The following is a 15117-nucleotide window of genomic DNA, read 5'->3' on the forward strand; positions in this document are numbered from 1 at the left end:
GCAGAGCGATTTGACAAAATTAGATAACTGGGCAGCAAACTGGAAAATGAGGTTCAATGTTGATAAGTGCAAAGTTATGCATTTTGGTAGAAATAATATAAACGCAAACTATCTACTGAATGGTAGAGTGTTGGGGGTTTCCTTAATGGAGAAGGATCTAGGGGTTTTTGTAGATCACAAGTTGTCTAATTCCAGGCAGTGTCATTCTGTGGCTACTAAAGCAAATAAAGTGCTGTCTTGTATAAAAAAGGGCATTGACTCAAGGGATGAGAACATAATTTTGCCCCTTTATAGGTCCCTGGTAAGGCCTCACCTTGAGTATGGGGGGCAGTTTTGGGCTCCAGTCCTTAAGAAGGATATTAATGAGCTGGAGAGAGTGCAGAGACCGCAACTAAACTGGTAAAGGGGATGGAAGATTTAAGCTATGAGGTGAGACTGTCGAGGTTGAGGTTGTTTTCTCTGGAAAAGAGGCGCTTGCGAGGGGACATGATTACTCTGTACAAGTACATTAGAGGGGATTATAGGCAGTTGGGGGATGTTCTTTTTTCCCATAAAAACAATCAGCGCACCAGAGGCCCCCCCTTTAGATTAGAGGAACGGAGCTTCCATTTGAAGCAGCGTAGGTGATTTTTCACGGTGAGGGCAGTGAGGTTGGGGAATGCCCTTCCTAGTGATGTGGTAATGGCAGATTCTGTTAATGCCTTTAAGAGGGGCCTGGATGAGTTCTTGATCAATCAGAATATCCAAGGCTATTGTGATACTAATATCTACAGTTAGTACTAGTGGTTGTATATATAGTTTATGTATGTGAGTATATAGATTGGTAGGTGTGGGTTAGGTGTGCTGGGTTTACTTGGATGGGTTGAACTTGATGGACACTGGTCTTTTTTCAACCCTATGTAACTATGTAACTATGGTATCAATGAGCTGAATGTAAAACAGGATCAGTACGTTACCATTTGAAGTAATTTTTTCTGACTCAAGATAAAATAGAAACTTGTATTCTCCTCCCAAGGATCCCGACTGGAGAAAGTGAGTGCCGTATTTCTCTATAAATTTTCGGTAGGTGGTGTATTCATAGACAGAGGGGAGACTGGCCAGTTCTTTCCAAAAGGGCTCGGAGAGAATGAGAAACTCTGGTTTTTGGTTTATAAACTGAGCGACTTCTACATAGTTCTTTATAACCATCAGCTGGTAGTTCTGAAAATGTAAAAGAAACAGTATTACTATTATTATATGATGTATGCAAACCTTCAGATAGGGGTAGTTCCCCTTTATATTAACTTTGAGTATAATGTAGACTGTGATTTTCTGCAAGTGCTCTTAATTTTATTTTTCCTTTGTTGGTTTTTGATGTATTTAACTGTTTGTTCAGCAGCTCCCCAGTTTGGCAGGCAGAGTATGGCACACACAGGCAGCAAAGGGCAGGCAAAGTATGGCACACACAGGCAGGGCAGGCAGAGTATGGCACACACAGGCAGGGTAGGCAAAGTATGGCACACACAGGCAGAGTATGGCACACAGGCAGCGAAGGGCAGGCAGAGTATGGCACACACAGGCAGGGTAGGCAAAGTATGGCACACACAGGCAGCGAAGGGCAGGCAGAGTATGGCACACACAGGCAGGGCAGGCAGAGTATGGCACACACAGGCAGCAAAGGGCAGGCAGAGTATGGCACACACAGGCAGGGCAGGCAGAGTATGGCACACACAGGCAGCAAAGGGCGGGCAGAGTATGGCACACACAGGCAGGGCAGGCAGAGTATGGCACACACAGGCAGGGCAGGCAGAGTATGGCACACACAGGCAGGGCAGGCAGAGTATGGCACACACAGGCAGGGTAGGCAAAGTATGGCACACACAGGCAGAGTATGGCACACACAGGCAGGGCAGGCAGAGTATGGCACACACTGGCAGGGCAGGCAGAGTATGGCACACACAGCAGGGTAGGCAGAGTATGGCACACACAGGCAGGGTAGGCAAAGTATGGCACACAGAGGCAGAGTATGGCACACACAGGCAGGACAGGCAGAGTATGGCACACACAGCAGGGTAGGCAGAGTATGGCACACACAGGCAGGGTAGGCAAAGTATGGCACACACAGGCAGAGTATGGCACACACAGCAGGGTAGGCAGAGTATGGCACACACAGGCAGGGTAGGCAAAGTATGGCACACACAGGCAGAGTATGGCACACACAGGCAGGGTAGGCAGAGTATGGCACACACAGGCAGGACAGGCAGAGTATGGCACACACAGGCAGCATAGGGCAGGCAGAGTATGGCACGCACAGGCAGGGCAGGAAGAGTATGGCACACACTGGCAGAGCAGGCAGAGTATGGCACACACTGGCAGGGCAGGCAGAGTATGGCACACACTGGTAGGGCAGGCAGAGTATGGCACACACAGGCAGGGAAGGCAGAGTATGGCACACACTGGCAGAGTATGGCACACACAGACAGGATAGGCAAAGTATGGCACATACAGGCAGCATAGGGCAGGCAGAGTATGGCACACACAGGCAGGGCAGGCAGATTATGGTGCACACAGACAGGGCAGGCAGAGTATGGCACACACAGGCAGGGCAGGCAGAGTATGGCACACACAGGCAGGGCAGGCAGAGTATGGCACACACAGGCAGGGCAGGCAGAGTATGGCACACACAGGCAGGGCAGGCAAAGTATGGCACATACAGGCAGCATAGGGCAGGCAGAGTATGGCATGCACAGGCAGAGTAGGGCAGGACAAGCAGAGTAATGAATGAGACAGGGAAACATATCATGACTCCACAAGTAACTGATCATGACCACTCCAAGATAAACAGTTTGTACTGCAGTATATACAGTGACACAATGCTGGCACAGTTCCTATAGTCTGTCTGAGGTGTGATCAGTTACACAAAGGTAAGCAGTCACAGCAGCCAGATAGATGGGGGGCCGCAGGCCACCAGTTGGACAACAACTTTGTAGTCCATATTAAAGAAGTATCACAAACTCAATACAAAGTCTTCTATTAACAAATCACATTTTTATTCAAATATCCATCTTAAAAGTGGCATTCTGTGGGGTCTGTATGCTTTTAAGATGGATATTTGAATAAAAATTTGATTTTTTTTTTAAGACAAGACTTTGTATTGAGTTTGGGATACTTCTTTGATATGGACTACAAAGTTGTTACCTTTGTAGGTTATTGTTTTAGCCTTCATAATCAGTCACACAGGCTGGACACAACCTTCCAAAACACTACCCATTGCCCTCCTATTGTGTAGTCCAGGTGTCTTCCATGATGTCATTGGGGGTGTGGCCAGTCAAGCAGATGCAAAAGCAGAACTTTGACAGGCACAGGGAGATACCCCCAAATTAGGGCTACAACACTGGTATTCCCTTGTACTTACTGGTACAACTGCTCAGGAAATTATAAGCAAATAACTATAAATGGGAGAACGCAAACTGCTTATAAAAAGTGTAAGATATTTAATGCTGCTAAAATCTCCATTCTGTAATCTCTGAGAGGCTTTTACCTTTTCCTTAGTGTTGGATTGTGTATTTTTGTGATAGTGATGGTATCCGTAGTTGGACGTTGTTCTTGATTCGGTTTCCTTCACGTAAGACCAGGTGCTGCTATAGAAGTCATAGCTAAAATCATTCTTTACTGACACCTACAAAGAAAGGGAAACAATGAACCTGAAGGATCTGAAAGCTAAAATACAAATTCTGCATAATGACGGGTACAACTGGAGTCTTGGCTTGAGAAGAACTTTCTACTGCATTATTTCAGTTGTACATGTACGTCGCAATCAGAACCAGCAATGCAGGAAAGGACAAGCAAACTTGCAACAGTAATTACATTGACAAAGAACTTTAAAGGGGTGGTTCACCTTTGCATTAACCTTTAGTCATGTTATAGAATGAACAATTCTAAGCAACTTTTCAGTTGGTCTTCATTATTTATTTTTTTATAGTTTTTGAACTATGTGACCTCTTCTTCTGACTCTTTCCAGTTTTCAAATAGGGGTCACTGACCCCGGCAGCCAAAAACTATTGCTCTGTGAGGCTACAATTATATTGTTATTGTTACTTTTTATCATTTGTTTTTCTATTCAGTATATTTCCTATCCATACACCAGCCTCTCATTCGAAATGCTCCCTGGTTGATAGGGTAATTTTGATCCTAGCAACCAGATAGCTGCTGAAACTCCAAACTGGAGCGCTGCTGAACAAAAAGTGAAATAACTAAAAAAACACAAATAATAAAAAATGAAGACCAGTTGCAAATTGTTTCAGAATATTACTCTCTGCGACAGGGGTCCCCAACCTTTCTTACTCGTGAGCCACAGTAAAATGTAAAAAGACTCGGAGAGCAACACAAGCACCTTAAAAGTTCATGGAGGAGCCAAATAAGGGCTGTGATTGGCTATTAGGCAGCCTCTATGCACACTATCAGCTTACAGGGGGCTTTATTTGGTAGGAAATCTTGTTTTTATTCAACTTGCCCCCAAGTCAGGAATCAAAAATAACTACCTGGTTTGGGGGCACTGAGAGCAACATCCAAGGGGTTGGTGAGCAACATGTTGCCCCCGAGCCACTGGTTGGGGATCGCTGCTCTACAACATACAAAAAGTTAACTCAAAGGTGACAATTTTGAGGTCTTTTCAATCAATACCAGATCACACGAGCAAGTGATCATATAAATAATAGATATAATAATCTGACAGTAGTGATGTGTGGGCAGGACCAAAACCTGCAGGAGGGTTCAGGCCGACACTCCAAAAATGTCCTTTTTGGTTTTTGTCTTTCAGATTTCTTTTCTTAATCACTTCTGTATTCCTGCCTCTCTTTCCCATAACGCTGTTGGAGGTGAGGGGTGTGCACTGATTGTGGTTTACTCAGGGGTAAGTCTATAAATGTTGCTTGTAATTGCGCTCATATTGGACCTTGACAAAGGTCCCAGGTAAGGAATAAAATGTTGATTGAATAAAAGTCATGTTTGGAAATTCCCAGTGTGTACTGGCTTGTGTTTCTTGTATGTATCCTGTATCTTGTATGTATCCTGTATCTTATATGTATCCTGGATAGATCACAGCAGGAGTGATAGGAATAGGGTAGTTAGTGAGCATCCTGAGCTCCATCAAGGAGCTTATTAAGGATTAGAGTAGGGACCTAGCCATATTCCTCATTTCCCAGGGTGCCACAGCCATGTGACCTGTGCTCTGATAAACTTCAGTCACACTATACTGCTGCGCTGCAAGTTGGAGTGATATCTCCCCCCTCCCAGCAGCCAATCAGCAGAACAATGGGAAGGTAGCAAGATAGCAGCTGCCAATAGATATGAGAATAGCACTCAATAGTAAGAAATCCAAGTCCGGCTTGGGACTTCTCCAGTTACATGGGAGTAGGAGAGACAATAGGTTAGCTGAAAGCAGTTCTAATGTGTAGCACTGGCTCCTTCTGAAAGCTCAGACTCAGGCACAATGCACTGAGATGGCGCCTACACACCAATATTACAACTAAAAAAAATACATTTGTTGGTTGAAGAATAAAATTTTACATGGTAGAGTGAATTATTTGCTATGTAACCAGTGTAATCTAGAAATAAAAAGTAGACCATAAAAATCATGACAGAATCTCTTTTAGAACCACTTTGACCCAATTATTGATCTACACCTGAGAGATATGGTTTTACAACACCCTGTCTCCAACATACATGAGGTTCCACAACTGAAGACTAAGTCACACACACATGAATTACTGGTAAAACTGGCAGTACCTGAAGCAGTAAGTACCTCCAGGGCCTCTTTGATGTAATAGGCCCAGTGCAAAGGTCCTATCTGACTTTCCTAAACCATCCCTGGGGCCTCATACCATAAGCTCTAACTGAGCAACTCATACAAGGTGCTTGCAATTGAAATGCAATGGTACATATATAGAATTTTGACACATTTTCTAATACTAAAGTGCCCAGTTTGAATAGAGAATGGAACATCCTTCCAGCGATTCAGGTTTGCAGTGTTCCAGGCTATTTCTTATACTGTACCTTAAAAGTGTAAGTCAGGACATTCTCACTCAGTCTATAGTAGTCTCTGGTGTCCCCACTAAATACTTTTCGGCACTTCCCACCAAAGCTTCTTGTGTGAATGACATTTCTGGTAAACTTCCTAGTGATGGCATTGTAACTGGAAAAGGAATTTGTAGTTAAATGTCAAAATATATCATATCTATGGAAAGGAATATGTCATACAGTGTAAAGAACAGCGCTGAGCTATGACAAGATATTGGCTACAAAAGACTGTGATCAGAGGTGCATACAAGAACAAAAGGACTAGAATAAAATAAACAAATAAAATACAGTTGTTTGGGGAGATAGGGAGCACAGAGTTCTCTTGGATTAGGAACCCCCCGAGTTAGGCAGCACTTGATCCAGTGCTTTAATTCTGACGGGTTAGTCTATGGCTCTTTGACCTCACATATCCCTGCAGGAAGGTGTCATGGGACAAACCTCATGGATCAATGGACTTTCTAAACCCAAGGAGGGTTGCACAAGTAATAAAATACTGTTTGCTGGAGCTGATGTATAATGCCTTAAGAAGATGAAAGTTCTATGGAAAAATGCTTTTGTTAAAATAATGTCTTGTGGCCACAAGGTGGAGCTTAAGACTTGAGTCACATGGGTTGATGGGTGGGTGGGGGGGTAAAGGGAAATGGTTTGCCTACATTTTTGGTGTAACTTGCACCCAATGATTGAAAAATGTTGTGCCGTAAATAAAATTGTGAGGTTTCTATTGGATGTGGTGAAGATATAAGGCACATTTTATATTCCCACAAAATAATTGTGTTTTTTCATGTATAGTAAATTAATTCTTATTTATACCACAAGCACAGAGGATTTTCTATGCCTTCTCAAACTACCTTCACGATGCATCAAAAATGTTGTACATTACTACTATTAACCCTACCCCCTCCAATGTACAACCTCAATATATGGTATTCAGGATGGAAGACCAGTCAAGAAACATGAAGGAACCTTCCCATATGCTTTCAATAGAAATAAGATGCTCTGGGTGCCACGCTAGTTTTATCCACTGGCACAATGGAATTCCTGTTACATACCCTAATCCAGTGAGTTCCGTGTTAGGAGGATATTTGTCTATATCACAGACTTTGTGCAAAACCGTACACTGGTGCTCATCAAGACTGTCCTCTTCACAGTCATGGTCCCCGTTGCACACAAGTGAAGTGCTGATGCATTGCCCTAGTGGTACAAAGGGAAAACAGTTGTTGTGAAGTGGTTACCAGCCTTTCTCCAGCGGTTCTGGATTGGCAGCCAGCCCTACCTATAGCTGCTCATACACAGAGCTAGCGGTAGTGAGAATGATTAAGGCTGCCATTCTAAAACTGACATTTTCTGGGAGGAAGTATTGCTAGATTGTCATATGATTAGGTAAAAAAAATGTTCATTATAATTGGAAATCTAATGGTTTATAGGATTGTTCATTCTGCAGATCAAGCTTCCTTTTTAAACCAAGCACTAGCATCGTGGGAAAGCCTCTAGCAAAGCGGCATAGAATGTGGAATATGGCCACAGGGCAGATGATCCTTTGCATCTACAAAGATAATATTATTGGGGTACAGTGGTTGATGGGAAACTGCCAGCTGATCTTGGCAGAGTTGACCCTAGAAATTATGGGGCTTTATATGTTTACCTGGCCAAGCCCAAACTTCTCTTAACCACTCCAAACCATGCCTGTTTCTCCCCTTGTCCTCCTCTTTCTACCTATTTCCGACCTGTAGCTTTATAATCTTATGTATGTATGTTTTTATGACTATTTAGACCAGTGATTCCCAAAGGCCAGTTAGAGTGGGATTAGAATAAAACCAGAAATTGCCATCCTAGATATTCTTGAGAGCAGGATTGAATGGTTATTGCAGCCTTGTTTGGAGCTTGAGGGTCGGACCAAATGTTGAACCTGAAAGAGGTGCTTTAACCAAGAAAAGCCCCAAAAACACAGAACCTAACCATCACAACTTTCTAGTGCTGAAACCAGATTCAGTTAATTCTTTTTCACCATGTTGGCACTCTTTATACTCCTTGTACAGTCACAATGACAGCAATGAGCAGAATATATATATCCATTTGTTCCTTTATAATTAATTTAGTAGGAAATTGTATTTAGTAGGAAAATCATCTTAGCCAAGAGTGATCTCCAAGACCAAACAATCACTCTATAAGGGCTGACAGACACTGATCTACACGCCTCTTGGTCTTTATTTACCTGAGGAGCATCTGAATCGGTCACCACATCCATCTTCTATTGGGCACCCTCTTGTAGGAACACATGGCTGCGTCTCATAGGCACTTCCAGAACATTCCAAGCCCCCAAACTGGGCGTAAACCTCTACGGTCCGTCTGCGGGTCTGCAAGCATCAGAACAGAAATGGAGAAACAATGTAAAAGGCAAGTTTGTCTAAGGAATAACATTTGGCGCCCTATGTCCCCCATTTTATTTGCCTTAGCAACCTGTAGCCAATAAATTTATTATTTAAGAGAAAAGGGCCAGAAGAGAAAGACAAGAAAAAATGAGTAATAAAAAATGAATCCACGGTCAGTATGAACAGTGTTATAACTATAATGAGGGGAGCCTGGGAACGAGGGGAGGACTGCGGGGTGTACTTCATCTGTTCTCAGCGGGGGTGGGGGGGCTGGTAGAGGCTTTGGTGCTTGCTGGGCCCCTTCAAAGATTCTTTGCAGGGGGCCCCAGTGGTATATGTTACACCACCAGTATGAATCTGTTTTTTGATGAATACAATAGAAACAAAACCATCTCGATACATAGTAAAAATTAATTTTAGGATTACATTAAAAATAAATGAAAACAGTTATTTTGCTCATATACGTCCTGTGCAGGATGAACTCCTCATCATCTCCTGGGTGAATGGAGAAGACCAATTTGGAAAGTAAATGGTGGAATTGGCATTGAGATGTAGGCCCCCACCAGCCCACGAAATAGCTTTGCTTCCAGGCCACACACTTTGACCTGCAGAGCAGCATCCATATACAATAAGGGATTTCCACCTTCAAGCTGTTGCTGTGCTATAATTCCCAGCATCCCCTGACATCCAGAGGCTGGATCCCACTCAATACAATGAGATCTTACCTGAGTTTTAGAACAGCCATCACAGTCTGACCAAGAACCAAACTCACTCCATTTGCAATGTACAGGGGCCACACTGTAAAAAATATTGATTCTGATATCATATTTACTAGAATAAAATTCCATGAAACATAAATGTTGCTTTCCTTCTCTCCTAAGAAAAGAGACAAGGTATTTTTTTCATCACGTAATTCCACCAAATACAAAATATCTGAAACCCACCTCCTTTTGTGTATAATGGAGACCTCTTACCTGGCAGTTTTTGGCCTAAAAATGCAGACTACAGTGTGTTCAGGGTGAAAATTGCCTCTACCCACAGTGACAAGCGCTTCCCATTATACTACTTCGGATCCTTTACACCATTTCGCCTGCTTATCTGCCCGTGTATGGGGGTCCCCAACGGGCCTAGTCAGATTGGCCAGATGTCGATGAGGCAGGTTTGATTTCCCCATTGGTTGGCTCATTGATGCAGTCCTCGCTCTGATGGGTCTCATTCCCATCGTTGCCATTTGATCGGATTACTACAATATCAGCCACCTTGGTTGAGCATATTGGTGAAGAGATCCTCTCATTTGGCAATCTTGCCAACTGACTGGATCTTATAGTGTATGGCCACCTTAATCCGTGGCCATAAACTATCATTTAATGGGTGGGGGTTATTTTGTCCATTCCTTGTGGGCGGAGCTTATCAGCTTTTACAGACAGGAAGAATTATTCAGGGAAATTATTATTCAGAGAATTATTAAGGCCCCGCGTGCCATTAGCCTTATAGGTAACATTAACATTTTCTTACTGCGAGGATCCAACTTTTTAAACTGTCTAATGTACTCGCAGTCACAAACTGAAAAAAACCTAACATAAATAATAGCAAAAATGTGTATATTGCAATGTAATAGTGTTTAGTAGACAGTTATAATATTGTAGTTAGTGACAAGCAAAACTGTTGCGTTTCACTTCCCTGAAAATATTCACCAAATACATTAAAGTCAATGAGCGTTTTTTCTTGCATTTCTTCTTGCAGCAAATGCATAGAGTCAATGGGCATTTATTCTTGTGCCGAATGCAACAAAGTCATTTGGAAATTTTTTTTTTTTGTGTGTGAAAAAACACATTTTCCCGCTAGTATGTATATATATATATATATATCTCCGCTAGTGACCTTGCTTGTGGTGCTCATTCAGTATCTTACCTGGAGAACACAGGAGACACATGGAATGTTTCCACCAGGAGAAGTGCTATAACCGCCTCCACCTACAATGAAAATCAAAATTCTTATGAATGTTTCAATTATTGTCAATAATATGAACTGGAAAATACACAGGCTCTGCCACTTAAACCAGACACATTTAAAGGAGAACTAAACACTACACATTATGTTTGAGGCCATTTGGCTGTAATGCTCTGTGCCTCAGAAGGTGCCCCGGTAGCTATCCTTCTTTACTTCAGCACTCATTACTGCTAATATTTTGAACATTTCCAACAACCTGTAAGTTAGAGTAAGGCACAGGTTCCCCCCAATATGTCCCCCGACCCAGACCTACTACTCCACCCAGACAGCAAATAGGTAACTTACCTACTGACCCCTGACTGGCAAAACCAGAAGTGATGTCACCATATACCAGAAGTGACATCACTCTAGAGACAGATCTGAAGGGTAAGGGAAAAAAATTGCTGTATCCTCAAAGAAGGGCGTGCGAGGGATCATTCCCAAACCTTAGTCAGGTACCCAGGTGGATTACCCGTGAACTGCCTGCATGGTCAGAAAAATGGGGGATCTCTGCCCAAAACCAGACCGTTTTGCAGGTATTTCGTGGGGTACCCAACTCTACCATAAGTCTGGCTTCTCATCAGTGACCCAGAGTACACTGAGCATGTGCAGTGCCACTGACTCTCAAAAGATGGCCTAACAAAAAAAATATGTAATATTGTAGAGCTCTCCTGTATGATAAAATTAGGGGTCAAGTGTTTTTGAGAGATGCTTTGTTCAACAGTTGTTTTATTGCAAACCTCAATATCGTATGGCATGTATACATGAGTCTCTGGTGTTGTTCTGTTGGCCTTACAGGAAAACTTGGCTTAACCCAGTTAAAAAGTATCTAACTAAAAGCAATGTTGAAACCATATTGATTCTAACTCAATGAAGGACCCAATAGCCTGAGGGCTGGCACTTGTTTCACCAATTTATTGTATTTTCAGAGCTTTAGCAGCACAAAAACACAGCCACTGACATTTCCCTAAGCACTGGAAGTCAGAATTCCCCCCACCCATAGGGTATAAAGACCTCTGGTGCTTAGTGTAGTGTCTTGAAATACAGCAATTTCAAGTTTTTCAATAACTCAACTAAAATAACTTGGTTGATGAATTAATCCTCCCTCAGAAACCAAAGAACCCTCCTTTTAAATAATTTTGAAATAATCTACAGTTAGACATTTACGTTTCCCTCCATCGAAATACCTAGTTATAGGACAATATTGCCAATGTCAAGAAGCCTTTTGTAAAAAAAAAGCAGATAACCTTGATACAATCCTAAACCGCCTTATCTCTGAGAGTTTACACCAAGATTAAAGCAATTTAGCCTGGTAAGTGTCAGTTTGACAGTACAGCCGGGGTGGGATCTGGGGCCTTCTTACTTCAACCTTTCACCCTGATGGAATGTTTAACTACACAATGAATTATAAAGGTAGTGTTACATATCAGAGGAATAAAACCCAGAGACTGCCGGTCTCATTTACAAAGCACCATGTTTTTGGCCCTCAGTTTACACATTCAGCTCTTTGCACTCCAATGGGAGCCTTCCACAAATACAGTATTGAAAGCCTTCAGCAGTTCTGTATCCATATGGGCAGGCAGGGGCAGCACCTGGGCATGTGGGGGCCAAACTGCCACAGAACTCATCTTTATTGGGTCTAAAAGCAAAAATTCTTTTAGGGTCCCATGCCCAAAATGCTTTTGGGAATATAATTTTTTGCTACACCTGACGCAATTGTGTGGAAGTCCAATTGGTGCTATTTCCAGTGTGTGAGTGACACCAATTCTTTAGGCACAGACTAACTAGACTTACTGATGCTGGTAAGAAAGGGAGCTACTGCCTGGTCATGTGGTGGCGGTAGCTCCGGGGTTCCCCTGTGACAATAGGAGCGGCAGGGCATAATTCAGAACGGATCTTGTTATTATTATACTGTTTATTATTTAAACAGTAATTAAACCCAATAGGATTGTTTTGCCTTCCATAAGGATTAATTATATCTTAGTTGGGATCTAGTACAGGTACTGGTTTATTATTACAGAGAAAAGGGAATCATTTAACCATTAAATAAACCCAATAGGGCTGTTCTGCCCCCAATAAGGGGTAATTATATCTTAGTTGGGATCAAGTACAGGTACTGTTTTATTATTACAGAGAAAAGGGAATCATTTAACCATTAAATAAACCCAATAGGACTGTTCTGCCCCCAATAAGGGGTAATTATATCTTAGTTGGGATCAAGTACAGGTACTGTTTTATTATTACAGAGAAAAGGGAATCATTTAACCATTAAATAAACCCAATAGGGCTGTTCTGCCCCCAATAAGGGGTAATTATGTCTTAGTTGGGATCAAGTACAGATACTGTTTTATTATTACAGAGAAAAGGGAATCATTTAACCATTAATTAAACCCAATAGGGCTGTTCTCCCCCCAATAAGAGGTAATTATATCTTAGTTGGGATCAAGTACAGATACTGTTTTATTATTACAGAGAAAAGGGAATCATTTAACCATTAATTAAACCCAATAGGGATGTTCTGCCCCCAATAAGGGGTAATTATATCTTAGTTGGGATCAAGTACAGGTACTGTTTTATTATTACAGAGAAAAGGGAATCATTTAACCATGAAATAAACCCAATAGGGCTGTTCTGCCCCAATAAGGGGTAATTATATCTTAGTTTGGTTCAAGTACAGGTACTGTTTTATTATTACAGAAAAAAAGGAAATCATTTTTAAAAAATGTGAATTATTTGATTAAAATGGAGTCTATGAAAAATGGGCTTTCCCTAATTCAGAACTTTCTGGATAATGGGTTTCCAGATAAGGGGTCTGATACCTGTACATGGAAAAGACAAAAATGCACATTGCAAAGACCAGCTTAGAATAGAGAAGGGAGCAAGTTGATATGACAGAAGAAATCACATAAATCTGGGAAACTGTCACAGTCTGGGAAGGAAGCATTTTCTGGCAGCAGAATTTAAAGTTTTCTTGACTCGTGAAATAATGTACCCGAATCTGTTATACAGATGCCACATTTCAAGCGTGAGAACCAGCTGTGCAGAGAATACAAACATCCAGACATTTTAATAGCAATTACATTTAAAAACAAGTTTAAAACCACGGAAAATGTGTGATGAATACAAGCTGGAAAGTTGCTTAGAATGAGAGGTTGCTTAGAATTGCATTTTCTTGTATATCCCTAAATAATATAATTTTTTTTTGCTTAAGAAAGTACTATTACTGGTACAAAAAAGACCTTAAGGAAATATAAGACTTACAATAAAAGAAGGTATGACTAGCTAAACTAATCCAGTCTGAAGTGGATTATCTTCATTGAATTTTAATGGATATTAAACAGCACAAACCTCTTCCCAAGTACATGATATATCACCAGCCTGGCTGGTAAAAATGATGCTTGATGCCAATGTTATTAATAAGGAAAATACATAATAATATAGGAAGGCCGGTATTTTTTTCCAGAAAAGGTGGCAACCCTATTCCTAAGCAACATGATATCCCAAAAAGTGCCCCCCTTATAATCTGCCCTTACCCTCATGTTTGCCGATGGAGCTGGAAGATCTGTAGGAAGGAGGCTCTGCTGCAGACTGTAATGCTGTGCAGAAGATTGGCTGCACTTCAGCATCTCAGCGGTTCTATTTCCCTCCAATCAGATGAGTCCCTTGAGTGAACTCTGCATCCTGTTTATTGTTATTCCTCCCCCCTCCTTCTTCTCCCTGAACCCTCATTAGCACCCTACCATTTGGTATCAGCCCTTAACCCCCTGCTGCTGCTTATGTTGTGCAGAATAATAGTGCAAATGAAGCCAAATGTGGCTTTCATGATCTGTTGGTGCCTGCAAAATACCCAAACATTTCATTTTTTAATTCATTAAAGGGGAGGTTCATTTTGATGCATTAAAAAAGGCCAGTTCTATTAGTCAAAAGGCCAGTTCTATTTCTATTTCGTTATGTGTTTGTAATAGTTTTTTAATTATTTGCCTTCTACTTCTAACTCTTTACATTTTTCAAATGGGGGTCACTGACCCCTGAGCCAAACGACTATTGCTCTGTCAGACTACAGTTTAATTATTTTTACTATTATTTTTCTATTCAGGTCCTCTCCTATTTATGTATCAGTCTTTCGTTCAAACCACACCCTGGTTGCTAAGGTAATTTGGATCCTAGCAACCAAATAGCTGCTGAAACGCCAAGCTAGAGAATTGCTGAACAAAAACGGAAATAATTAAAAAACTACCCTTTAAGGATATCTCTAGAAGCCCCATGGTAAGAAGCAGAATGGTAACATACACTGTACAACACAATGCTTCTGTGTAGAAATTAAGGTTAAAACAGTTAAAATGTTTTAATGAATACGGTCAGGATAGAGACAGAGACAGGATTTGCCCTCCAGCACCCCGGGCAGAAATGATGCATTCATATCACATTACAAGTATACAATCTATTATCTGGAATGCTGGGGACCTGGGGTTTTCCCAACAAAGGGTGTTCCCATCATTTGGAACTTCATACCTTAAGGCTAATAAAAAAATATTGTACAACCCCATATATACAATATATTGCTTAATGTTTTTGCAAGGGGTTATAATTCTGCAGATGAGGAGAGCGTGTGACCTTTACTTGTTTATTTGGGCCGAGCCAGACATATCTGAGAGTGGAATATTAATGGTTCCAGTTGCTTCTGGCTCATTGTATCTTTCAC

The 15117-nt window shown here is 41.6% G+C and overlaps 1 protein-coding gene across 1 annotated transcript in view; it reads right to left on the minus strand.

Annotated features, from left to right (window-relative positions):
• c7 (complement component 7) overlaps positions 1-14056 on the minus strand; it is a 42461-nt gene extending 28405 nt beyond the window's left edge. Inside the window, exons 1-8 of the mRNA XM_031894371.1 lie at positions 13949-14056; positions 10338-10399; positions 9152-9224; positions 8270-8411; positions 7107-7248; positions 6034-6172; positions 3521-3658; positions 957-1200 (exon numbers count right to left, since the gene is read on the minus strand). Of these exons, the coding sequence (XP_031750231.1) occupies positions 957-1200; positions 3521-3658; positions 6034-6172; positions 7107-7248; positions 8270-8411; positions 9152-9224; positions 10338-10399; positions 13949-14041 (1033 nt within the window). The 5' untranslated portion in view covers positions 14042-14056. The remainder of the gene's footprint in view (positions 1-956; positions 1201-3520; positions 3659-6033; positions 6173-7106; positions 7249-8269; positions 8412-9151; positions 9225-10337; positions 10400-13948) is intronic.
• Between the last annotated feature and the right edge of the window lie 1061 nt (positions 14057-15117).

The sequence above is a fragment of the Xenopus tropicalis genome, chromosome 1, assembly GCF_000004195.4.
Source record: "Xenopus tropicalis strain Nigerian chromosome 1, UCB_Xtro_10.0, whole genome shotgun sequence".
Taxonomy (NCBI): domain Eukaryota; kingdom Metazoa; phylum Chordata; class Amphibia; order Anura; family Pipidae; genus Xenopus; species Xenopus tropicalis.